Here is a 25,080-nt window from a genome sequence, read left to right on the forward strand (position 1 = left end):
AGTTCGGCTTGATAATTTTATCGAATTCAGATTCGGGCTCGAATCTGGCTCGTTTAGAAAACAAACGAATTCCGAACGAGCATTTTTGAGCCGAGCCCCTAATAGTTCGCGAGCAACTTGGTTCATTTACAGCCCTAATTAAGGGGTTTTGTGATTTTAAATAATAATAATAATAATAAGAGTCTATTTTTTAAATTTTTAATAACTATACTTTCTTTTTTTTTACAATAGAACATAGATATTATATTATTATATTATTTCACTCCAGTTATATATCATTAATTTTCCCTTTAGAAGTTGACATCCAAAATCCAAACATAATCCAAAAATTCCAGTTACGATAAAACTCGATACAATTTTTTCTATTTCTTTTTTAAACAAAAAACTCGGGTGCAATTACTTCCTTGTAATCATATCCTTTCCTTTTTGTTTTGTTTTTTGTTTTTTTTTAAAATGCGATTTTTTTTAGGGATTAAATGCGAAATTACTTTGTCACATCTTATTATTTGTACAGTAAATTTTTAGCGAAGAGAATATCCGGTGTCTCAAGGAAAAAACAGTTTAAGTAGAAATACTTACATGAACTAATCACAACATGACGCATGGAATATTCGGTTCGACCTCGCCTTTTAAATTCGAGATAACCGTATTTTTCTTGGCCCAAATTAATTGCAATGATGTGCTTTTTCTCCAACCAGAAACTCAAACTATAGTAATAGTCTTAATAAATGCTACTAATCCGATAAAGCCATCCAAACTAGGATGAAAATTCCTTGGATATTTTTCGCTACGCAACAACAGTGACATGAAAATGAAATGGATTGCCGAGGCATTAAGCGCCGTTCACCTGTTTAAATTTTCTCCAACTAATACATAGACTGGATAAAAATCTTCATTACCTAAAAATTTAATTAATTAGTATTCTCTGAACAATGCATAATTTGATAAATATTATGTCCTGGGCTATGAATGAAACAACTCAGGCCTATTGATGGAATTCGAATTTGATTTCATGACTACTCATTTCATTTTTTATTTTTATTTTTCTGAGTGCTCATTTCATTATTTAGTAGGCCATTCATTCCCAAGAAAATTAAAAAACATTTCTAAAACCTTAATAAACTTCAAATTTTAAATGAATGATTTATTTGAGGTGTTTGGATAATATTGTACTGTAACGTACGTTCATCCATCCAGTCCACCAACAAAACGAAAGGCAACAACAATAACTTAGAAAACCAACAGATTACTTCCTCATAATTCACAGAACAGAAATGGATCTCCAGGAAATAAAATAAAGAGGTGAGGTCGCACGTGGTGAATAAGGTGGAGATAAACACGCATCCACGTGTAAAACCCAAGACCACAAGGCAGCACAAAATCCCCTTCTTCCCCAATTTATCCACACCCCCAAAAACCTTAATCACTCTCACTCTCACTCTCCTCCACAATTCCCAAATGCCATTCAATAATTACTCAATTAATTGCCATTCCTAAACCCCACTCTCTCTCTCTGGAAATGGCGCTCCTGCATTCCCCTCCGTCGTCGTCTTCCTCCTCAATCTCCCACAAACCCCACTTAAACCCCTCCTACGCCCCCCGCCCCGCCCAGAACTTCCTCTCTCCGCCCCACCAGCGCCAGCGGCGGCGGCCTCACTCGGTGTCGTGCTCGGCGTCGTCGTTCCCGGAGAAGCACCACACCAACTCCCCGAAATCGGACGACGTGGTGGAGCTGCCGCTCTTCCCCCTCCCCTTGGTACTCTTCCCGGGGGCCATCCTCCCCCTCCAAATCTTCGAGTTCCGCTACCGCATGATGATGCACACCCTCCTCCACACCGACCTCCGCTTCGGCGTGATCTACACCGACGCCTCCACGGGCACCGCCGACGTGGGCTGCGTGGGCGAGGTGGTGAAGCACGAGCGCCTCGTGGACGACCGCTTCTTCCTGATCTGCAAGGGTCAGGAGCGCTTCCGCGTCACCCGATTGCTCCGCACCAAACCCTACCTCGTCGCCGAGGTCACCTGGCTGGAGGACCGCCCCTCCGCCGGCGAGCTCCAGGACCTCGACGCCCTCGCCGACGAGGTCGAGACCTACATGAAGGACGTCATCCGCCTCTCCAACCGCCTCAATGGCAAGCCCGAGAAGGAGGTGCAGGATCTCAGGCGGAACCTCTTCCCCACGCCCTTCTCCTTCTTCGTCGGCAGCACCTTCGAGGGGGCGCCGCGCGAGCAGCAGGCCCTGCTGGAGCTCGAGGACACCGCCATGAGGCTCAAGAGAGAGAAGGAGACGCTCAGGAATACCCTCAATTACTTGACGGCCGCCTCCGCGGTTAAGGATGTCTTTCCCTCCACATAGCAATGCAATGTATTTTCATGGGAATGTCTCTGTCTCAACTTTTTTATATCCAATACATAATTTCACTTATATATTTCCTTGCCATCAGTTTTTTCATAACTTACATTCTTGATCAAGATTCGAGGCAATGCTCTTTTTAGTGTGAGTATCACTAATTTTCAATCTTCTCCTTTCAACCATTTTAGATTCATGCTTAGTTTAGTGTATTGAGGATTTGTTGGATAAGCACTTGTAGTTGAGATTGATAGTATTTGTTGTTCTAAAACAAATGCAGTTTTCTTCCTTTGGTGATTAGGAAAAATAATTTGTGAAATGTGAATCTAAATAGTGGTGAGTATGTGTGTAGTGTTAAAACAAGTTCAAAACTTTGCACTTATGTTTCCATAAGATTGTAGAAATGACCTGTTCGTTTCAGTTCTGTTCAAGTAGTTGGTTATTACAAGAGAGGAGCAAAAACTCAGCAATTTTGGATGTTGTAGTTTTGCTTTTCCACACAAATATATATTGATGTCCTGATTTGTTCTTTTCTGCGATTGCTTTCTTCGTTTGGCAATTTTGCTGCTTAAACTTTCGAGGCAGAAATGTTGACCTGCTGCACCATGCTTTTATGTTGATTTCTAGTTGGAGAGATGACAAATCTGATACAATGGGTTTGAATCTTGAGTGCTTACAATCATGCATGTTACTCTTCATATATGCTGACATCTCATTTCAAGTTGGATTCAATTATCCAGCACTGAGTTTTAGTTTCTTCCGAGTTGATAGGATGCAACTTAACAGACTACACTAATTCTTCATCATGATTCATGAAATTATTGACATTATATTTGTTGTGTCAAAGGAGAAGACTAAACTAATCAGACATCATCGTACAGTTACTGTGATCAGTCCCTAACACCAAACATTTTATGCACATGATATTGTTGTTTAACAGTAAGCAGATAGCACCGGTGGATAAATTTAGTAATAAATACCAAGTGTCGGATGAGATGATGATGCATTTCCAAAATGTTTATCATATAGTAACATGCATAATAAGTAACATGGAATCTTCTTGCTGATAGAAAAATGAAAAGATAAAATTCACCCAACCGATGTAGAATTAAGTTGACACCTTATGCAGTCAGCACTGAATTTTAATTTCTTCCAAGTTTTGTTTTTCTTTTCCTTGATTTTGTATACTGAAGGGTGCTTACTATTCAGAGCATTAAGAAGTTTCTAATCGAATTTAGTAACAAAAGATTAGTGTATAAGTACTCTATTAAGGTTAATCCTCAATAGTAAACATCGCTTAACACTATGCAGCTTAACAGACTATAGTAATTCAGAGAGAGTAAATTGTTGACAATGATCGCTTTTACCTTTTTTTTTTTTTTTCATCCGAGGCAAACCAAATGTGATTTCCATTATATCCAAGCCTAGAAACATTGGTTAAGTCATTTGGGATATAAGAAAGCAACAGAATTCCCTCTTTAATCAAATATTGACTGAACCAAAACGTGTTTTCTCTACTTATGTTTTGGGATTTGCTATCAATTCATAAACGCAGAAATAACAATCCAATGCTACACAAAATCTACCTCAACTGACCATCCCAGAACAAAAAAATTCCATGAGATTGCCATAAGCCTTTTTGTTGATTGTAAGAGGACTCCACTGCCTAACTTGTGGAAAAGCTACTCTTCCCAAATGGCTTCGACAACGTAGAATTCCCGATTCTCTGCACAAGGATAGTAGACTAAACTATGTGAAAATCATACTAATGGTATATGGATTAATGTAACTACACGAATCATAGTAATGGGAGCAATGACTTTAACTCCTAAGACTAAAGCTAATGTTCAAAACAGAGCACTTTGGTAAAGAAACTTTAGATCTCGAACAATGAACAATGCTGATCTCAATACACAAATCCTTGTATAGGTTTTAAGTAGGGCTTCATGATACCCTGAAAGTTTACTATATGCATTCGATACTATAGATAAAATCAAACTAAAGATTGGAGTATTATCAACCTAAGATAGATTCCACAGTAACAAGTTATAATTATTTTAAATGAAGGGGAGGTTGAAAACAAACCTTGAGACAGAGATTCCTAGTAGTGTCACAAGTCGGGTAATCAGGCGGACAACAGTGCATATGGTCGTCGCAGCAAACAGCAGATTCAGCTTCACAACATCTCCAACTGAAGCATATCCCAAGAAGACTCCACGAACAGCAACAGGTTTCATCACTCGCACAGTAAGTGAAAAGATTGCATTTGGTTGGACCAGGAGAGGGGGAGGGCGGAGGATTTGGGCTCGTTTTGATAGGGTACGATGCCAGTGTGTTGATCCCACAGACCCCTTCGGCATTCCCTGAATTCCGTAGCATATGCATATAGCCGTTCATCCCCCATCGAGTTCCCCATGAGTTCTTCACAATCCAATAATCCACACCATCTTCAGAATCGTAGCCCACAATCAAAACTGCATGATCCAAAGAGGTCGAGCATGGGCCACTGAATATCCCCTGCACTTCACATTCACATATTAGTCAAAGATGAGATAGAAAGAGAAAGACACAAGACAATGGCTCTGAACACCAACCCCTGAGTACAATTGAAAAGTTGAGTCACTTCCACATATACCGACACTGACAGGCTGAGTCGCAACTGCCTGTTGTAGCTTCTTCTCCTTCTTTGAGGGTACATCAGCATAGCTATCAATGGTTACAACATGTCTTTTCAGCTGCAATGAACATAAGAGAATAATTATAGAAACAAGAAATATTTACTAGTAGCACAAAACATGGGAACATAAGCAGATTTACTTTATCTTTGTTGCAGGTTCCATCACGGCCTCGATATGGGTAATCCTCCTCAGTGTCGATTCCTTTATTCTTTATAATGAATTCGAACGCGTAGTCCATGAGCCCTCCACCACATCCATCATTATAGGATTTGTCACAGTCAATAAGTTCTTGTTCGGATAGGCTGACAAGAGATCCCGTGTTAATCTGATTAATTCCTTCGACTGCACCCGTGGCTGAGAATGACCAGCATGCACCTTTATAGATAAGACAAAGTATGTTAGTTGCTATCCTTTGTTTTCTAATTTCAGTAGCAAGATAAGTTTGATAAGTTTTGGTTGTACTGCTCCAACGTGAATCATCATTCATATCGCTAAGAGAAGCAGATATGGTCACAAGACAAGTGTTCTCCAGTTCATATTTTTTGAACAGACTGTTAGCAAATTTTATTAACTTAGATTTAGATCCTTCCCTCAGCATCTTATTCGTATTTCGTAAAACCAATTCAAGATTGTACCAGTTACAGTTATGATGAGATTAATTTCGTTATTGTTTTCCCTAAGCATATGATATTGTTGTATATAGTAGCCACAAAATATGTAAATATGTAATAGGTGACATAGCTCCACTAAATGAATTCTCTTTTAAGTGTATCTCATTACCTTTCCTTGAAAAGGTTAACATGGCGGATGCATTTCAAACAATTAAAACTCCATTTACTTGTTAATCAAATGAAACTGCAGTTGCAACCTAAAGTATTAGTAAAAGATCTTCTTGATGAGGAAAATGAAGAAATTAGTTCATCAACAGCAATGAAGAATGTAGAATTAACTTGTATGAAAGCAGTTTCTTTTTCCACTGACCTAAACCACATTAGACCTTCAGATAACTTGTATGAAAGCAGACATATGAGACATTTCCAAGCTATGAAAGCCAAATAATAAAGCAAAACGAAACTACATAGTCCCCTCCAATGTGTATGAATCATAAATTTCACTCAATTTACTTGATAACTGGATTACAAAGTGAAAAATTCTTGAGCAAACATTAGGAGAAAAGCCAATTGAACCATTCAAAACGGAAAATTCTTGAGCAAACATTAGGAGAAGATCCGATTGAACCATTCAAAATGGATAGCATTAAACAGTAGACGATAAATAGAGGTTCCTCATTCTATTTTAATTGAAGAAACACAACAAAACCATTGTTGATTTCAAGAAAATTCACAGGAACAAAGGTTCTTCAGTTCAGTTTATTTCAATTCAAGAAACACAACAAAACCATTGCTCACTTCTACAAACACACAAAATCATTGTTGACTTCAAGAAAAAAAAAAAAACACAAATGCATAGTTTAAGTGTCAAAACAGATCATCTTTAAAGGTAAAAAAGGCAAACAAACTTCATATCCTACGGTTAAGAATCAATGCATTGAAACGACTACTACACAAGATACACAACAGCATTATCGTTTATCAATAACACAAATTTCTACGATAGCAACACATATAGATTAACAAATAAGCATAAAAAAAGACAGCATACCACAACTCCCCTGATCTTTGACCGCGGTGACAGCCCCTTTCTTTCGCCAATCCACAGAAGCTGGGAGATCAGATTCTTCGACAAGATTGGGTGGTTGGATTGCAGATTCCCTACTATTCAATCTAATAAGTAAATCATTAACTGAAGGCGAAAGTCCCAAATATTTGGCCTTAAATTCATGATTACTAAGATCTGCAAATGCATTGAGTGAGAGCCTGTGAGAAGAATTAGCCCTGGTGTTGTGTTGAACAACAATCTCATAGTTATGTTGAAACACTTTGAGTCTTTGTTGTTTCTCTTCTTGGGAGGCGTATGTCTTTCCATATTCCTTGCACCAATCATCAAAGAGGTCAGAAATAGATGAAGAATTGCAGGTGGGTAGTTCGGAGATAAATAGAAAAAGAGTGGAGAGCGACCATAACCATAACCATAACAACCGACTCATTCTTGACATGGGTCTGAATTTCTTGGCTTCCTTCTCTAAGTTTCGGTTGAAATTGGACTATGTTATTTCCTCTAAAAGTGTGGTGAGCCAAAGGAGTTGAGAAACATGAGGATCTTCGATTGGAAGAGACAGATTTTGTTGGAAAGAGAGCGACCAATGAAGAACTTACAAGAATAAGAGTAGTCAAATTGGATTGGGATGTTTAATATCTACGTGTTCTTCAATATTATCACTTAGAATCTCGTGGTGCTGCGGTTTGTTTTTATTATTATTAGGTGACTTGATAAAAGGGGACACAATGAGTTATGAGGTCATATTGGGGTAACTTAATATAGATTATTTGATTTTTTTAATTTTGATTTTTGTATTTTTTATTTAAATTTAATTGTACAAATTTAAATAACACAATTTACTTCAAATTAAATTGCATTAATTTGAAAATCCTAAAAATTACATAAAAAATTACATAAATCTTAAAAATTTAAAAACATATCCTAAAATAACTATTCCGGCCCTAAAGGTCTGAAACGTGCCCAAACGTGTTCGATCAAATCATTTTGGAGTTGAGCATGCATCTGCCTATCTCGGAGAAGTTCATCTCTATGCACATATTGCTCGAAACAAACCGGGGTTGCTCGAGCACTCTCCGTCGAGTCACTGCTAGACGCCCCGTGTCCTGTCTCGTCATTTCTCCAATGGGTAGCTCTTTCACCTTCGTTCTCCACAATCATGTTGTGGAGAATAATGCAACACATCATGATGTCCTTGAGATGCTCGTCGTACCAACCCCGCGCCGGACTTCGAATGATTCCCCATCGAGCTTGAAGCACTCCAAAGGCACGTTCGACATCCTTCCGTGCCGATTCTTGCATCTTCTTGAACCTCTCATCCTTTGAATTGGTCGTCATCGGCGGACTCTTGACGAAGCAGCGCCACTCTGGATATATGTCGTCGCACAAGTATTAGCCCATCTGGTAGTAGCGTCGGTTGGCCTCAAACCGGTGCCGCCGTTCCATCCAACACGTCCGAGAACAGAGGCGACTGGTTCAGAATATTGATGTCATTATTCGAATCGGTGACACCGAAAAAGACATGTCAAATCCACAAATCATGAGATGCAACGGCCTCCAAGATTAAGGTGGGCTTCCCTTGATCACCGCGTGTATATGCGTCGTGTCACGCCTTTGGGTAATTCTTCCACGCCCAATGGATACAATCAAGACTCCTGAGCATCCCGATAAATCCGTGTCGCTCCTTGTGCATCTGAAGAAGGCGTTGGGTGTCCGCCGTCGTAGAACGTCGAAGATACTCGGCTCCATAAGACTAGATGGCAGCCTTGCAGAACCTCTTGAGGCATAGATGCCCCGTCGTGTCAGCGACCTTGAGATACTCGTTGAAAGTATTCGCACTGACGCCGGTGGCTAATTGGCGGATAGCCACCGTGCATTTCTGCAAAGGCATGAGAGAGTCCCGACCTCGTGCATCATGGCTCATCTGGAAGTAAGTATCTTCACCTTGCACAGCATCGATGATGTTCAAGAACAACTCCTTCTACATCCAAAAACGATGTCGAAAAAATGTAGGCTCGTACGTCGGATTGTCATTGAAGTAGTCTTGCATAAGACGTAAATGGGCAGCCTCACGATCACAGTAGACGTATTGTCGGTGATGAACAACACGTTCTGACTCCGTTTGGGAGTACATTTGAGCAATCAATTATTTCTGCTCCTGGATCTCATCGATGATCGCCTGCGCTCCCTCGTCGGACGAAGACGACGAAGTATCATCGAACCATTCCATTTTTTGAAGGAAAATAGATGAAGATTGAAGGAGAAATAGAGGAAGATTGAAAGAGAAAATTATTTGTGTGTGTGAATGAAGAAATGAGGGAGAGGTATTTATAGAAAGAAAAAAAAAGTTGAATAAACGGCTATGAAGCCGTTGGGAAAAAAAGAAAAAAAAAAGGTGAAAACGGCTATGAAGCCGTTTGATTCAAAAATTCAATTTTTTTAATTAGGATTGAAGGAGATCAGGCCTCACCCGATAAATCGGGCTAGCCTCGAGGCGACGGTTGCTGCAGTGGGGGACCCGATACAGTGGGTGACTCAAGTAGCCTCCATCAAGTCACCCACTGTGGGTGCTCTAATAAAATTATAACTTTCATTGGCAGGAAATATTGATTTTTTTACTAAGTTCAATTTTATTCCGTAATTAATTAGTTTTGCTCTCGTACGATACACGGTAATAATTATTTAATTAATTTAATAAAAAATATATATTTTTGATTTATTTACATGTTTTGAGGTTAAGTCTTTTTTTTTGTATTATTATAAAACTTTTCATGCCCGACTGCAAAACATTGGAAATCCTCAACTCGGACTATTTCTTTCTTTCAGAATATTTAAAAAATGTTCAACTTATTTTTCGTGTTCACTTTTTATTTGATGTTGAAGAGAAAAGTTTAATAGTGAGACGATAAGGCATTTTAAGAATGACTTAGCATCTCTTTACTAAAAAAATATATATATCATCTCAAGTTTTAGGTATTAGTCTGTTGGTACTAATTCACCTAAATTTGAAAAGAAGTGATTTAGTTGATACAATCAAAGAGTTAGTTAATAATCTGTTTTCTTGCCTCTTTTACATCAAACATTATACATGAATTTGTTTGATAGTTTTAGAGTCAATAATATCTCAGCTTTTTGCAATGTAACATGATGCAAAATATATAGAGCCAATAAACTTTCAGCAACGTAACAATTTTTAACAAATGTTTATACTCCATTAATAATCATCTTTAATTAAAGACAATCGAGCTCAAAATCAGTTTGAATGGAAATTATGGGAAAATATGTAGGTAAACAAAATATATGAATACGAACCACTTAAAATGTATTAATTCTATGTAGAACACACGTATGAATTCGATGTGTAAATGTATGAATTGCGAAAAATAAATTTTTTGTTACCTATGAGATTCGAACTCGGGACCATGAATTCATCCAACAAGATTATGAATAAACCGTAGATATTATTGATCTAAGAGCTTAAAATGGTTCCTATTTTATATTCAAAGAGGTGTTTTTATTTTAGGCCACCCCTATATATATATATATATATATATTGTTAGAGTATTTTCATACTCTAGGTGTTTGGCATTGTGTAGACTAGTACGAGTGACTTCATGAGTTCTACATGTCTGGATTAGAATTGTTGTTCAATGAGTTGCTTCAAATGTTACAAGTTTTATGAAGACACCTAAGCAGCCTTTCATTACGGGTTTTGAAGATAATATTGGAGATATATTTGAGCCTATCTACAGATATATATCAACCGAATCTTCAGATGGTGTTGGAGTCTTTCGACCTAGGTTTTTAGAGAACCCTAATTTGTACCGCAAGTATCATCTTAAGAGTCCTGCTTGAGCCTGACAACTTGGATAGTTTGGCTATATATTGAAGACGTAGGTTTGAGCTGCTGCTTTTACTAATATTCTATTTCATATTGAGAGTAATTTTGTACAAGGGTAGAGAGCATATAGTTTGTGTGAGTGTGTTCTAGTTTGTCACTTATTTTCTTCATTGTAAGCATTGGGGTGTTGATGATTCGATTCCTTGCTCCAACCTGTTGGAGTAAGTTTATTTATTGGGTTTGAGCGTTGAATGTGTAGCATTCAAGCTTAGGGAGTAAATTGTTAATTTGCTCTCAATTATTCACGTTTGTGGAGGTTTGGGAAGATATAGAGGCTAGGAAGAGTCTTCGCGTGTAAGTCCTTTGTATATATGTGGCCCCCTAGACGTAGGTGTTTTATTATCGAACTGGGTTACCAACTTTGGTGTTCTTGTGCTTCATATTTTCTGCAAGTGTTTCTGCATAAGTCTCTCTGCGGGTTCTAACTTTGTGTGTGGGAGATATATGAATATTGGATAGGTACAATTTCAATTGGTATCAGAGCAGGTTCACCTAATTTATCAGTGTCGATCCCTAGAGTATCTATCAAGTTTTTTCCGCTGCTGTGCTCGTGTGCTTAATGGCGTTGCAAAGAGAAGGTGGTTCAGTTTCCAGACCACCTCTGCTTGATGGAAGCAACTATTCTTACTGGAAAATGCGAATAATCTCCTTCATTCGGTTGTTGATGAGAATGCCTGGACCTCCATTGAAGACGGATGGACTGCTCCGAGTGACGATGAGGGAAAATCTAAACCTAGGAGTAAATGGACAACTACTGAATTAGCCGCTTCCGATGCTAATCAAAAAGCTCTGAACTCTATCCAAAATACTATTACCATGGATGTGTTTTCTCTTATATCCATATGCGTTACTACAAGAGAAGCTTGGGATGTTCTGATGAATACTTATGAAGGAAATTCTAAAGTCAATAAACAACGACTTCAGCAATTGGCTACCAGATTTGATGAACTAAAGATGGATGAGAATGAGACCATCAACATTTTTCATGGTAAACTTCTTGCTATTGCCAACAAGAGCTTCTCACTTGGTGAGAGCATTTTTGAAAAGAAATTGGTGAGAAAGGTGATGCGTGCCTTACCAGAGAGATTTGATTATAAAATCACTGCCATTGACGAAGCAAACACGTGACTAATATGAAGCTGGAGGAACTTATAGGATCGCTGAGGACGTTTGAGATGAATCTGAGATATGAGAAAACTGGAAAAAGAAAGAGCATTGAGTTTGTTACAGATTCTGAGAACAATGAAAATGATATGTCAAAATTTGATTCTGACGACTTGGTTGAATCCTTTGCTTCATTTACCAAAAAATTTGGTAAAACATTCAATCACTTTAAGAAAAAGAATGGTCATCGGAAGGTTTTTTAGAATATAATGAGTCAGAAACCCATTCAAGGTAAAAACGAGCAAACTTCTTCTTCAAGATCAGGGATTCAATGTTATGAGTGCCATGGGTATGGTCATATTCAAGCTGAGTGTGCCAACACATTGAAGAAGAAGAATAATAAATCCTTCAATGTATCTCAAAGTGATGAGGAAACGAATGATAGTGGAAGTGAATCCGATGATAAACCTATAGTTTTTTTTTTCAGTCAGGCAGATGAGGTCAGAGAAGAAGAATTTGATGATGATCCTCTGAAAATTGGAACTGACACAGGCATTGAGGAAGATAATGTTGCTTATACGGCCAAGGTTGAAGGAGTTTCAAATATTGTCGCTGGGAATGTAACAACTGCTGAAGAGACTGACAGTGATAATGAGGAACTTGATGAGAATTACTTGGCTGAAAATTATGAGATGATGTACAAAAAGTGCGTGGCTATGCTCGAGTTGAACAAATCTCTTTCAACACAACTCAATGATGTTTCCAAATAGCGTAATGAGTACAAAGATTTGTGTGAAAAGCAAAAGAGTGAAATTGTTGTTCTTAAACAGACTATGAAAATAAAAGTGGGAGAATTGGAGCATGACCAAAAGCTCATTAAAATGATGAATTCAGGAACAGACAAGCTCGATGAAATTCTTGAGAATGAGCAGAATGCAGGAAACAAGTCTGGATTAGGATTTCAGGAAAAATGATGGGTTCCTAAAGTTGATGCTACTAAGCCTCCTAAAGCTGATGCTGCCAAGCCGAAATTTACTCATCCCATAAAAGAAGATCCTAAAGCCCCCTACAATACTCATAAACCGGCAGCATACAGGAATATTCAGCCAAAGAAGAATTTCAACAAATCTTTTATTCCTACATGTCATTATTGTGGAAGACGTGGACACATCAGGCTTAAATGTCGATTTTTTCTTGGTGATCTGAAGTTCAACAATAGAAAGTTTCATAATTATCGACCACAGATGCACATGAGCTATGTAGTACACAATTCATTGTGGTCCGGATTTCAACGCTCATGGTATCTGGACAGTGGTTGTTCTAAACATATGACAGGAGATGAGAAATATCTTCAGGATATTCAGATGGTTGCTGATGAAACAGTTAGTTTTGGAGATGATGTCAAGGCAAAAGTGATTGCAACAGGAACTTTAAATGTTGCAGGTATACCGAAGCTCAAGAATGTTATACCTGTCAATGGATTAAAAGCTAATTTAATAAGCATCAGTCAGCTTTGAGATATTAAAATGAGTGTTAGATTCGACAAGGATAAGTGCATTGTGAAGGATTGTGAGAAAGAGTTCATTACTGGAAAGCGCTCAAGTGATAATCGTTATGTTGTCACAACTGACAAATCGCATTTTAAAGCCTACACAAATCTTACAGAAACTTGGCATTAAAGAATTTGGCTCTGTATCCTATGACTACCCGTTCGTCAAGCACGGGTACTTTGCTATTTTTTGATGTGTTCTAGTATAAGTACCAGTTTATATTCGTGCTTCAGCAGAAGTCTCCTTAGATGTTCCAACTTTATGGAGATTTCAAATGTTATAACATTCACAGATACTTTAAGTAAAGTCAAGCCAGTTAAGGACTTTTCTCATTGGGCCACTGTTCATTCATGTGTTGCTAAAGTGGGCCGATTAATATCTATCAGTATAGGTCGTTTATTATCTCTCAGATTGGGCAGGTTATTATTTAATGGTTTTCTTATGATCTCTGCATTCTGTCTAGCTAAGTAAACGTCACTATTCTAGCATATTTTTTTGCTCCCATATCAAAGAAGATTATTATTAGCAAAAGGCTTTTCAATGAAGATCTTCTTGTGAAAGAAGTTGGTGGAAACTCTCCAGAAGTTCGAATAGCTTAGGAAATAGTTAATATCATCGATGGTTCCCCTCCTCCTGAAGTTGTGCTACTTGTCCAGTTCACTCGCATTATTCAGGAACTTGAGCATGAGTTAGTGTTTCTGGTTAGAGAAAGGTCTCTTTCAGATGTTGTTGCTGGCTCCAATGATGGAGGGGATCCTAATGCTTGATGTACTCAGCCCCTTGCCATTGCCAATTCGACAAAAAGGGGGAGTATGATGTTAGTATGATGTTGGTTATTGTTTGGTTATGTTGTTGGTTATTCTTGAGTTTGTGTTGTAGATTTTGGTGGGGCAATGGTGGATGGTTGAGTTCGTCTAAGTGAGGGGGAGCAGAAGTCCATATTAAGGGGGAGTTGTTAGGTCCGGAGGGTCTCGAATAGGTGTATGGGGGGGGAGGGAAATACACCTATAGGCTATTTTCGATCTTTACAAGAGATCAAAACAAAACTTCAAACAGAAACTCAGACACCTGTTTACTGAAAAGAGTTTTGACCAAAACAGGGTTGACGACTGATACGGAATGCTCTTCAGTAAGGAGTTATCAGTTAAGTCAAAAGAACTTAACTAATGCATGTAAGACTTCAGTCGAGTTTGATAAACAGAGATGTTATAAATCTTACTGACTATCAGAAGATAGATCAGTCAGACTGATAACACACGCAGCGGAAAACTTTTATTTCGCAATAGCCTGTGAGTTGAACACGTTGTTAGTCTTAAGTTTCTCTTTGCAATTAATCAGTTTTCAGTTTACGAAAGGAAGAGCACAAGTAAGAAAGTAAATACTGAAAGCTGTAAATAACACAGAGATTTTTACGTGGTTCGGAAAACACTTCCTACATCCACGGTCGGTTGATCAGACTAACAACTTCACTCGGCAAGTGCTTACTGGTGCACTGCAAACTTGAACATGTGCTTACGGGTGCACACAACCGAAACAACTGAAAATTCAATCTTCAGTACCAACACACCTTGTTGGATTTCTCACTCCTAGCACGCATTGGGCACTAGGATCTCACGGAGACGGAACGCCTTTCTGAACTCCTTTACAACACAAACACTCGATTCAGTCGGTTGAATGGAGGTTTGAAAACTTGCCAACTAAACTTCAAAGAACAAGTTCTTTGCAGTTAGTTTGACCTAGGTTTTGTGACTGATTTTTGGCTTTGGGATTCTCTTCTTCGATTCAAACTTTGGAGAGTCTGGGCTTTGGCTGAGAAATAATTTTGGTAGAGTTTCAGCTTATGTTGTTGAATCGGTTAAGATTGAAGTGATCCTCGAACGCTATTTATAGGAGAAGTCTTGAATAGATCCGTTGGCGGAGAAGGTCCTCAAGATTTCTTCCGTTATAGAGTAATTTGAACTTGGGCTGAGGCTTCAATCTTCGAGGTTCCTTGTTTGGTGAGAACGACTATCTTGAAGAGTAGGAGATGCGACATCTCTGAAAAGGTAATCACCAAAGAGGAATGACCTCTGCAGAGAAAGGACGATCCTGAGATCTCTGCATTTAATGCGGCTGTACTTCTGGAGTGCGTGGCTTCCTTTTGAACGTTGGAGGTTCAGTCCGAGGAAGATTGTTTAACTGATACTTGACTTTAGTATCAGTCCGCTGATTCCACATGGCACGCATTAAGTAATCAGTCAAAACTGATTCTTCGACTGATGCTTCAGTCGGCAACTTCAGTCTTCAGCCCTTCGTTCTTCAGTCTTCAGTCCTTCGTTCTTCAGTCTTCAGTCTTCAGTCTTCAGTCCTTCGTTCTTCAGTCTTCAGTCTTCATAACAGCAACTATACTAGAAAAAGAACTCTAACACTTGAGTTCGAGCAGTTCTAGTCTATTACAAAAGAAACCTATTGATTTTGGTATCATCAAAACAAGGATTAGGATATTTCATTAAGTTCCCAACATGAGTTTTCTATTTGTTTTATGCATGTGTATTCATGTGTTGAGCAGAATTTGGTTTTGTCTACACCAATGACAAAGGGGAAGGTTGTTAGAGTATTTTCATATTCTAGGGAGGTGATTGATATGATGGAATGGAATAAGGGTGGAATGGAATGGAAGTAAGAATGGAATAAGGGTGGGAAAAGAATGACAAACCTTAGGTGATTCATATGCTTGGTATGCACAAGGAAAACCTAAAGAATGGAATTGTGATTCTTTGTTTAATTCAATTCCTATAATTGGTAGCTAGAAATAAAGTTTAGGAATGAAATGAAATTATTTTATTTTATTAACTTCAATCCATATATATGATTGTGTAATGTGTTGCATCAATTCCAATCCATATATTAGACTATTGGTTATATAAAGTTGATAATATCTTTTTTTTCTAAAAATATTTTTATTCAAAAAAAATATTTTTTATATTTTAAGTAAAAAATTGAATAATAATAATAATAATAATAATAATAATAATAATAATAATAATAATAATAATAATGATGATGATGATGATGATGATGATGATGATGATGATGCATGTTTCATACAAATATACATGTCAAAACTTAAATTTAGAAGGATTAAAAATGGAATGGAATGGCTAATACCATGGTACGTGGAAAGAATAGTGATTCCAAATGGAATGATGATTCCTACCAAAAAAATATACCAAGCAAATGAATGGAATGAAGGTAGGAATCACCATTCCATTCCCACCTCCATTCCATCATATCAATCACCTCCTAGGTGTTTGTCATTGTGTAGACTAACACGAGTGTCTTCATGAGTTCTACATGTCTGGATTAGAACTGTTGTTCAATGAGTTACTTCAAATATTACAAATTTTATGAAGACACCTAAGCAGCCTTTTATTGCAGGTTTTGAAGATAATATTGGAGATATACTTGAGCCTATTTACAGATATATAACAATCGAATCTTCATATGGTGTTGGAGTCTTTCGACCTAGGGTTTCAGAGAACCCTAATCTGTACCGCAAGTATCATCTTAAGAGTCCTATTTGAAGACGTAGAGGACCTGTTTGAGCTGCTGCTTTTACTGATATTTTATTTCATATTGAGTGTAATTTCGTGCAAGGGCAGAGAGCATACAGTTTGTGTGAGTGTGTTCTAGTAATTTTCTTCATTGTAAGCGTTGGGGTGTTGATGATTCGATTCCTACAAAAATGCATTTTTACCGCCCCCGCCCTCACCAATTTTTTTTTTAATTTTTTAATTTTTTTAATTATTTTTTTTATTAAAAATTCATTTTTTGCACGCTTCATTAACACCAGATGCATGGTTCTTTTTCTAATATACATTTTTCAATTTTGTAATATGCAGGGTTTACTGACACAATATGCATGGTATTTTTCGCCCCCAACGCCCCACCCCCCCATCCACCCCCTCCCCCTACCACCAATTTTTTTAAAAAAAAAATTGTCGAAATTTTTTTTTTTTTGCAGGCTTCAGTAACACAAGATGCATGGTTCAGTTTTATGATTTGTAATATGTAGGGTTCGTTGATAAAATATGCATGGTATTCTCCACCCCACCCCCACCCCACACCATTCCCCACCCCAAATAGAAAAATGAACCATGCATATTGTAAATCAGAACAATGCGTATTATAAAGCTGAACCATGCATCTCGTGTCAATGAATCCTGCAAAAAATGAATTTTCGATTAAAAAAAATTGAAAAAGAAACTAAAAAAAAATTGGTGGGGTTATACTGAGAATGTTATCTTTCGTGAGAAATGAGAATGATTGCATAAGTCAGTATATAGTGTTGCATAAGCTCCCGTACAATATTGCATAAAATTTTTACCTGGTTTCGAATCTTGGAGGGAGCGGAAATTTTATCTAATTAATTGAATTTCGTTATGCAGTCATTACAAGTAGCTTATGCAAATTACAATCATTTTTTATGCAACATATATACTCTTTTATGCAATTATTCTTCATTCTCACCATATTTGCCTATTCTCATTTGATCTTCTTCCTATATACTCCCTCCGTCCACTAATTCATGACTTAGGGGAGGAAACACAGATTTTAAGAAAAAGTGTATTGTTTATTAGTTGAGTGGAGAAAGGGACCCATAAAGTATATTGTTTATTAAGTGTATTGTTTATTGGGACCCACCAATTAAAAAATGTACAAATAATTACTAAAAATGGATAGGATATGAATTGGTGGACATACCAAAAAGGAAAGTATGACACGAATTGGTGGACGGAGGGAGTATATATATATGTGTGTGTGTATAGGAAAAGGATCAAATGAGAATGGACACATGTTTTGAAATCCTATGATTGATATTTGTTTAGAGGGGGCGAATTTTTACCTGGGTTCGAATTCTGGAGGAAGCGGAAATTTTATCAATTAATTGAATTTTGTTATGCAGTCATTATAAACAGCTTATGCAACACTATATACAAACTTATGCATTATTTTTAAATTTTACGAAAGAAAGCATTTTTAGTATAATTCACCCCATATATATATATTGAGATACAAATTCTATTTTTAATCATGTCATCTGCAATATCCCAAAAGAATAAAGTCATGATCTAAGAGGCAAAAAATTCTAGCACTACCAGCAAGGCAGCAAGTTTCTTTTGGAATCTTCAGAACTCATAATTATTCGTGCAATGCGGTGGGTCACATACATACTTAATCGAAAAATGTTAGACGGAAAAAATAAATCTTTGATTCTTTATACAGTAGTTTTGTGTCGAGACATATTTGGCTGAACTTGCTTATTGGTAATTATAACTTTCTATATTTCACCAACATATGTATATAACTTTTTTAGCCATTTTTCTGAAAAGCCGAGATTTATTTTTTAAACGCTTGGTACACAGAAATGGAATGGTGATTTCTGCATCCATTTCCAATCTTATGGCTGGTACTGTTTTCGTAATGAAAATCATCATTCTCGATGAAATGCCTATTCTCATGCATATGTGATTAGTCATTCCTCCCCCCTCCCATGGAATAGATTACTATATAATAAAAGTTTATTTGTTTAATTAAATAATTAATAATAATAATAATAATAATAATAATAATAATAATAATAATAATAATAATAATAATAATAGTAAAATAATTTAATATATACTCCCTCCGTCCACAATTTAAAGCCCTACTTCCCCTTAAATTTTTGTCCACAATTTAAAGCCCTATTCTGCTTTTTGTACCTTTTTACCCTCCCTCTTTATTTAAAATTACTACCATTTGCCACTAATGGACCCACCATACAACACCTTTATTATTTTTATATTCTATATTTATTACACTTTATCACTAGTGGACCCACCACACAACATCTTTAACACTTTAGTCAACTACTTTATCACTTTAGTCAACTACCCTTTTATTTCATCCACATCACCATTTTCAACTTTCTTAGTCTCCGTGCCCACATCAAAGTGGGGCTTTAAATTGTGGACGGAAGGAGTAATAAATAAAAATAATTGCAAAAATAATAAAATAATATAATAAAATTAATAATAATAATAATAGTAAAAATAATAAAATAATTTTAATAATAATAATAATAATAATATTAATATAATAAATAATAATTGTAAAAATAATAAAGCAACTTTAGTAATAATATAATATAATAAAATTAATAATAATAATAACAAATAATATTAGTAAAAATAATAAAATAATTTTAATAGTAATAATAAATAAATAAATAATAGTAATAGTAAAATAATGACCCAGCCCCACCCCTCTTTTTCCTCTCATCCTCCGCTACATCTGTCTCAATTTTCTCAACACCTGCAACCACAACACCATTTTTACCATTCAAATTTCATCAAACACCAATAATATATAGCTATGAAGACCGACTCACTTGGCCTCAATGGGCGTTCAAGAGCGCCAGGAATGTTGCCGCTCATGATTGCGATTGATCAATTTAACATGAGAATTAAACAATCCAACGATCACGAACATGCAGTTTACCTGCAACTTCCAAACTTAATTATTTCACAACACAACACAACCCAATTGTTGCAGAAAAAACAGGTGGTGTTGTATGAATTTGGATTCATGGAAAACAAACCTTCGCCGAGAAGATAAACTATACCCACCAAGAATATGAGAAAGAATCCTATATTTCATTCCATTCCATTCCAAAATCCATTCCATTCGTTCCTAATTTCATTCTTGCGCGCGTACCAGCCATCACCTCGCTTAGATAAAGCTCTCAAGAATTATTCAAAGCATATATGTTAAACATTACTAATTTCGTAAACACCTTCAAAGTTTGTAAATTGTGCTTTATCTTTAAAAACTAGCACACGCCCACTCATGCGATGCACGATCAATATCGAAACTGAACGATATTTTAAATAAATAAATATGCATATTAAATATAAATATAAATCTAAATAAAAAATTTAAATTATCCACGATATAATTTCAATAAAAAACACGAATTTGAAAATATATAAATTTTCAATTTTGTATTTTCAATTACCAATTAATTGATTTTTATTGATAATTAAAAGAAATTATAAAAGAGAAAGGAGAGACAAAAGATGAGAGAGAAAAAAAAATTGTAACTTTAATTGATAATAATAACTTATTCGTTTTAAATTTATTTTTTATAATTTTTATATCATCAAATTAAAGATCTTTTCGTTATCTTTAATTTAACATTCATGTTGAATATCTTTTTATTAATCAAAGTTGGCGATTTTTATAAAATAATCAAAATAAAAAAAGAAAAATGAGGAGAGAGAAATTTTGGTGGGTAAAAGTAGCCGTTATACTGCTCTTTTATATAATATATAGATATCCAGTGCTTCGCTTTGAATTGTTCTTTTTTGAAACTGTGCGTTCGTGCTTCCGGCTGATTAAAATTTAAAAGGTTCTTTTACTGAAAAAAATTAAAAAATTAAGTACCAATAAAGTAAAAAGAGAAAAGGCAAATGAAGATTCTGAATAGATAATCAAACACCATTAAAAATTGGTAGTAATTATATAAAAAACACAAGGGATATCCATGCTTAGACAAGATCATAATCATTACAATCCATTTCCCTCAAAACCCTCTTTCTTTTCTTGCCAACTTTTTCTTCTTGTTTCTTTTAAAGCACTCTCCTAACTATTAAATTGCGAAAATGAAAAGCGAAAATACCCTAACAATAAAATAAGCAACGTTGATTTGCTTTGATACACACTGCACGCCATTTTTATATTAATCATAGCTGAACTGGACTCGAAAATAACCCCTTTTTTTCCTTTTCTTTTTTCTCCAGCAAAAAGCAGCTAGTCAAAGTCAGGCGATCAAACATTCTCCGTTGTCTGCGAGAGGAGCGGCTGAGTGATGGACGGCTTGATCTGCGGGGTTGGTCTGCTGGTGCTGTGCTCCGCGGGGGACTGGAGCGCTGCAAATTTCTTCTCTTCACTCTTGCCCCATAACACCAAGTACAATCCGAATATGATCAACACTGCACCAATTATCCTGTGCATCGCAGACCCACCCCACAATCAGTCATTCATGATACATTCATGCACTTGCATTCTATGATTGATCGGATCGGGTCTACCTACACCCTGTCTATTTACTTCTTCTAGTGTGAATTGGATTTTATATATCAAGAAAATTATGATGTATACGAAATTAAATAAACGACAAAAGATTAGGACGAGGAGCAAGATTCAAGAGAACACACTAGATCCCAACTTGGTCGGGGAGATGGGGATGCATTATTAACAAATTGAACTGTGACTACGATCTAGCTGATTCCACGATATATACCCTCAAATTCATCATGATCAAATTAATCATACTAATAATAGAGGTGACAAATTCAATCAGAAAGCGACAGGCGGTTGTTAATTAGTCTAAATGAGCTAGGTTTAACATCGAAAATTCATACAAGTAATTGGTCTAATGGTGTAATGATATGGAAGTCGGCTTTTATAATCTGGATTGCAGATATTGTTCATCGTGATTAATATAATATTCCGTCTTTCCTCTCAAAAAAACAAAAACGCTTGAAATCGAGTATAAAAATAAAAGAAGAAAGGCGTACCCTCCCAAGTAGAATTCCTCTCCTAGAAGAAGGGAAGAAGTGATAGCGACGACGAGGGTCTGGACGGGCTGGTAGACGGCGACAAAGACGGGCCCGCCTTTATCGATGCACCATATCTGTACAGCGAAGGCGATCCCTGATGCCACCACTCCCTGCAACATAAAACTTGGCTGTCATCCTCATTTTTTCTTGCCAAAACACACGTCTACGACTTTTCTATAAATAAATTTATACTGATTTTTTTCACTTTTAATATGGTATATATGCAAAGCAAGATCGCAGGAGGATACATCATATGCTACACCACATGGCTCAACCCACTCGTGCTTCAATAATGTTCTCTATTGTTTCGACAACTTATTTAATATTGACCCTTCTCTTAACTTGAAGAAATTTAATATCTATTTCTTTCCCGAGCTAGCTTTCTCATTCCATTTCATTGTCATCAGTATATCTATTCATTTAATGCACATCATTCTCTGGCCATAATTTTTTTTATGTTGCTATCCTAGCGTTGATTTTTGGTTACAATAATCTCTAGTCTGATTTCCCTAATTTAATTCTTTCTTATTCTTGAGAGCACACTGTTTCGCAGCTTATAATCCAATATAATCATTTCAATAAGGTTATTTTCGTCAATATATACCTATAATCAATTTTATTTCCTTTTTAATACTCTCTTTTGGCATGAATTTTAATAAAAAATTATCTAGTGTATTGATAATGAAAAAAATGTCACACATTAAGGATATTATTCATTTGATTATGGTAAGTGATAGTGGAGAAAGGATCTTAAATTGAGAGTAAAATTGTCCAATTATATATGGGATAGTGTAATATATTTGTGAAACGTACCAAAAAAGAAATAGGAGTAATAAAATTTGCGGAGGTTTATCTTATTGTAGACTAGCAACCAAAATCGTATGCATTAGTACGGTTAATAGTGTACTTTATATGTACTTAATTAATAAATGTATTCATTAACAGTGTAGCAAGCAAATCTACTCTTAAAATTGTTTTCCTAACCAAGTATTATGCAAGCAATTTGAAGATTGTGAGACGATTAATACTAGTATTATGCAAGCAATTTGAAGATTGTGAGACGATGATGCATTGAATTTGACTTACGGCGTAGAAGACGCTGAAGACCTCGGAGCCGGTGCGGATGAGCCAGGCCTCGCCGTTCCTCTCGAAGAAGGCGGCGATGACGAGGAATTGGAGGATTCCGAAGAAGCACTGGTAGGAGGTGAAGGAGAGGCGCGCCGGATACCTCTTGAGCACCGGCGCCTGCAGCACCAGCCACCCCGCCCACGACAGGCAGTGCCCGATCAAGTACAGGCACCCCAGCGTCCAGCTCTTCCCGCTCGCGTCCCCCATCACCGCTGGCGCCACTGCCTCCGCCACCGCCCTCTGCAGCGTCGCCGGAGGGCTGTAGATTGCCGGGCCCTTGAACAGCGTGATCACGGACGCGCCCGCCACGCAGATCAGCAGCCCCGCCACCTTCGAGATCCCGTCTTTCCGATCCAATCTCACCTTCTCTATCCTGCAAACAAATGGTCAGATTCCGTTCTTGTTGAATATTCATTGATTTGTTCAACAGAATATTCTCTCTTGCCTCAGAAGGGCGGCCATGAGGAATGTGATGGCGGGAACCGAGTTCTGTATGGCGGAGGCGAACGTTGGCGAGGTGTTGTCCAGCCCCACCAGGTAGAACCCTTGGTTTGCCGTTATCCCAACTATTGCGAGCAGGAAGAATTCGAGGACGAGGCTCCATGTAATCGGCGGCCTCTCCTTCCTATCCAATATGTGCATATATTAACACAAGCATATAGAAAGACACACAGAGATTGAGGGAAAATATAGAAGAATGCACCTACTTTTCGAGAAAATATGCAAAGGGCAGGAGAAGGATGAAGGCGAGAATGTTTCGATAAACAGGGAAGACAATCTTGCTGATGCCCATGTTGAGGGCAAGGCGGGAGACAACATGGAAACCTGCGTAGCCGAACTGCAAGGCCAGCATGGCTATGTGGAGCTGGAATTTCTCGGGGATGGAACACATTCTGCGGCCCAAGGCCGAGCCGCCGCCGGCATCCGCCATTGCTGCGCTAGGTGGAGATGATGAGGTGGTAGGAAGAGGAAAGGAGAGGAGTGTGGGATTGTGGTGAGAATTAGGGTAGAGTTTAGGGTGATATAAATATAGTTAAGGAGAGCAACTGTATGTGTGAGTATGGAGCCCACATGAGGGGCCTAACTCAAAACGTGAGCTTTGAAATGTTTTATGCTTGTCTCCCACATTCGTATCCTTATACTACATTACTACTACTCTTTTTACCTATTGCTTGACATGACAACCCCTCATCGCACTACCTAAAGCCGCGATCATCACGCACTCTTCTAATCTTACTACTCTATCCCAGATGATCACTACTATTTGCTAATCTCAAATTCCATAATCGACTTGAGTTCCAGTTTATTTACTACTTTGGAGATTCGTAAATTTAAACAAACTTTCTATATTTAAATTTAAATATTACTTAAATATTTTTTAAAAATTACTTACCACTTAAACTGATCAATTAATTTTTGTAACGTAAAAAGATGAATTAGGGATTGAATATACTTATTATACTATAGTTGAAGTAAAACAAAATATAGTTATACAGAGTAAAATCATTTTATATTGTCAAGCCATTCATTTAGCAAACTTACTTACAAATAGAGTAGTGTCTGGTTCAAGCACCACCTAGTTAATTAATAAACTTTACTTTTTAAAAAACAAAACTTTAATAAACAAGCTTTTATATATCAAATATATATATAAATAACTAGCTCACGAGACACTTAATTTATCTACGTTCATAGGAGGTGAAAAGTGAGTTAGTATATGTAGTCTTCAAAAAAGCTAATGACTATTGAAGATCCCGATATGTGCCAATTTGTATTATTTAAAATCAAATCATATAAAATTGTTGTATTAACTCTGGAAAATAATAGAGAGTAAAAAAAAGACGCGGCACAATGACATGTGTGTGTAGAAGAAATGTATATATATTTGGAAGGGTGGTATTAATGATGGAAATTGAAAGAGTGTGGGGTATAGAGGGGTGTGGTGGTGAGCCGCCACCGAAGATATATAGCGCGCACGAGGGGAGGGGGTGGGGGTGAGGGTAACCTTCCACCGTGCGACTGTCCTCTTCCACCCTAAAACCCCACC

The 25,080-nt window shown here is 37.0% G+C and overlaps 3 protein-coding genes and 1 long non-coding RNA gene across 4 annotated transcripts; 1 reads left to right on the plus strand and 3 right to left on the minus strand.

Annotated features, from left to right (window-relative positions):
• Positions 1–1,179: 1,179 nt before the first annotated feature.
• LOC130986607 (uncharacterized) lies at positions 1,180–2,429 on the plus strand. The gene has a single exon (XM_057910063.1). The coding sequence runs from the start codon at positions 1,520–1,522 to the stop codon at positions 2,354–2,356; it is 837 nt and encodes a 278-aa protein (XP_057766046.1). The 5' UTR covers positions 1,180–1,519; the 3' UTR covers positions 2,357–2,429.
• A 1,373-nt stretch (positions 2,430–3,802) lies between these two features.
• On the minus strand, positions 3,803–7,435 carry LOC130986606 (zingipain-2). The gene is made up of 5 exons (XM_057910062.1): positions 6,691–7,435; positions 5,168–5,403; positions 4,945–5,085; positions 4,436–4,867; positions 3,803–4,076 (listed from the first exon to the last, which is right to left on the minus strand). The coding sequence occupies exons 1-5, from the start codon at positions 7,142–7,144 to the stop codon at positions 4,017–4,019; spliced, it is 1,323 nt and encodes a 440-aa protein (XP_057766045.1). The 5' UTR covers positions 7,145–7,435; the 3' UTR covers positions 3,803–4,016.
• A 12,104-nt stretch (positions 7,436–19,539) lies between these two features.
• On the minus strand, positions 19,540–19,984 carry LOC130986608 (uncharacterized). Its single transcript, XR_009089322.1, has 3 exons — positions 19,883–19,984; positions 19,673–19,782; positions 19,540–19,596 (listed from the first exon to the last, which is right to left on the minus strand). It is a non-coding gene; the product is annotated as an uncharacterized LOC130986608 (long non-coding RNA).
• Positions 19,985–20,767: 783 nt separating this feature from the next.
• Positions 20,768–24,134, minus strand: LOC130986609 (protein WALLS ARE THIN 1). The gene is made up of 5 exons (XM_057910064.1): positions 23,741–24,134; positions 23,479–23,658; positions 22,992–23,406; positions 21,864–22,015; positions 20,768–21,289 (listed from the first exon to the last, which is right to left on the minus strand). The coding sequence occupies exons 1-5, from the start codon at positions 23,962–23,964 to the stop codon at positions 21,112–21,114; spliced, it is 1,149 nt and encodes a 382-aa protein (XP_057766047.1). The 5' UTR covers positions 23,965–24,134; the 3' UTR covers positions 20,768–21,111.
• Between the last annotated feature and the right edge of the window lie 946 nt (positions 24,135–25,080).

This window comes from Salvia miltiorrhiza, chromosome 5 (genome assembly GCF_028751815.1).
Source record: "Salvia miltiorrhiza cultivar Shanhuang (shh) chromosome 5, IMPLAD_Smil_shh, whole genome shotgun sequence".
Classification (NCBI taxonomy): Eukaryota; Viridiplantae; Streptophyta; class Magnoliopsida; order Lamiales; family Lamiaceae; genus Salvia; species Salvia miltiorrhiza.

Coding starts and splice junctions, on each gene's coding strand:
- LOC130986607 (XM_057910063.1), top strand. CDS start 1,520: ATGGCGCTCCTGCATTCCCCTCCGTCGTCGTCTTCCTCCTCAATCTCC.
- LOC130986609 (XM_057910064.1), bottom strand. CDS start 23,964: ATGGCGGATGCCGGCGGCGGCTCGGCCTTGGGCCGCAGAATGTGTTCC. Junction 23,407..23,478: donor CTCATGGCCGCCCTTCTGAG/GCAAGAGAGAAT, acceptor ATTTGTTTGCAG/GATAGAGAAGGTGAGATTGG. Junction 22,016..22,991: donor TCTTCAGCGTCTTCTACGCC/GTAAGTCAAATT, acceptor TTTATGTTGCAG/GGAGTGGTGGCATCAGGGAT.
- LOC130986606 (XM_057910062.1), bottom strand. CDS start 7,144: ATGTCAAGAATGAGTCGGTTGTTATGGTTATGGTTATGGTCGCTCTCC. Junction 5,086..5,167: donor GAACCTGCAACAAAGATAAA/GTAAATCTGCTT, acceptor TGTTCATTGCAG/CTGAAAAGACATGTTGTAAC. Junction 4,077..4,435: donor CTAGGAATCTCTGTCTCAAG/GTTTGTTTTCAA, acceptor ATCCTTGTGCAG/AGAATCGGGAATTCTACGTT.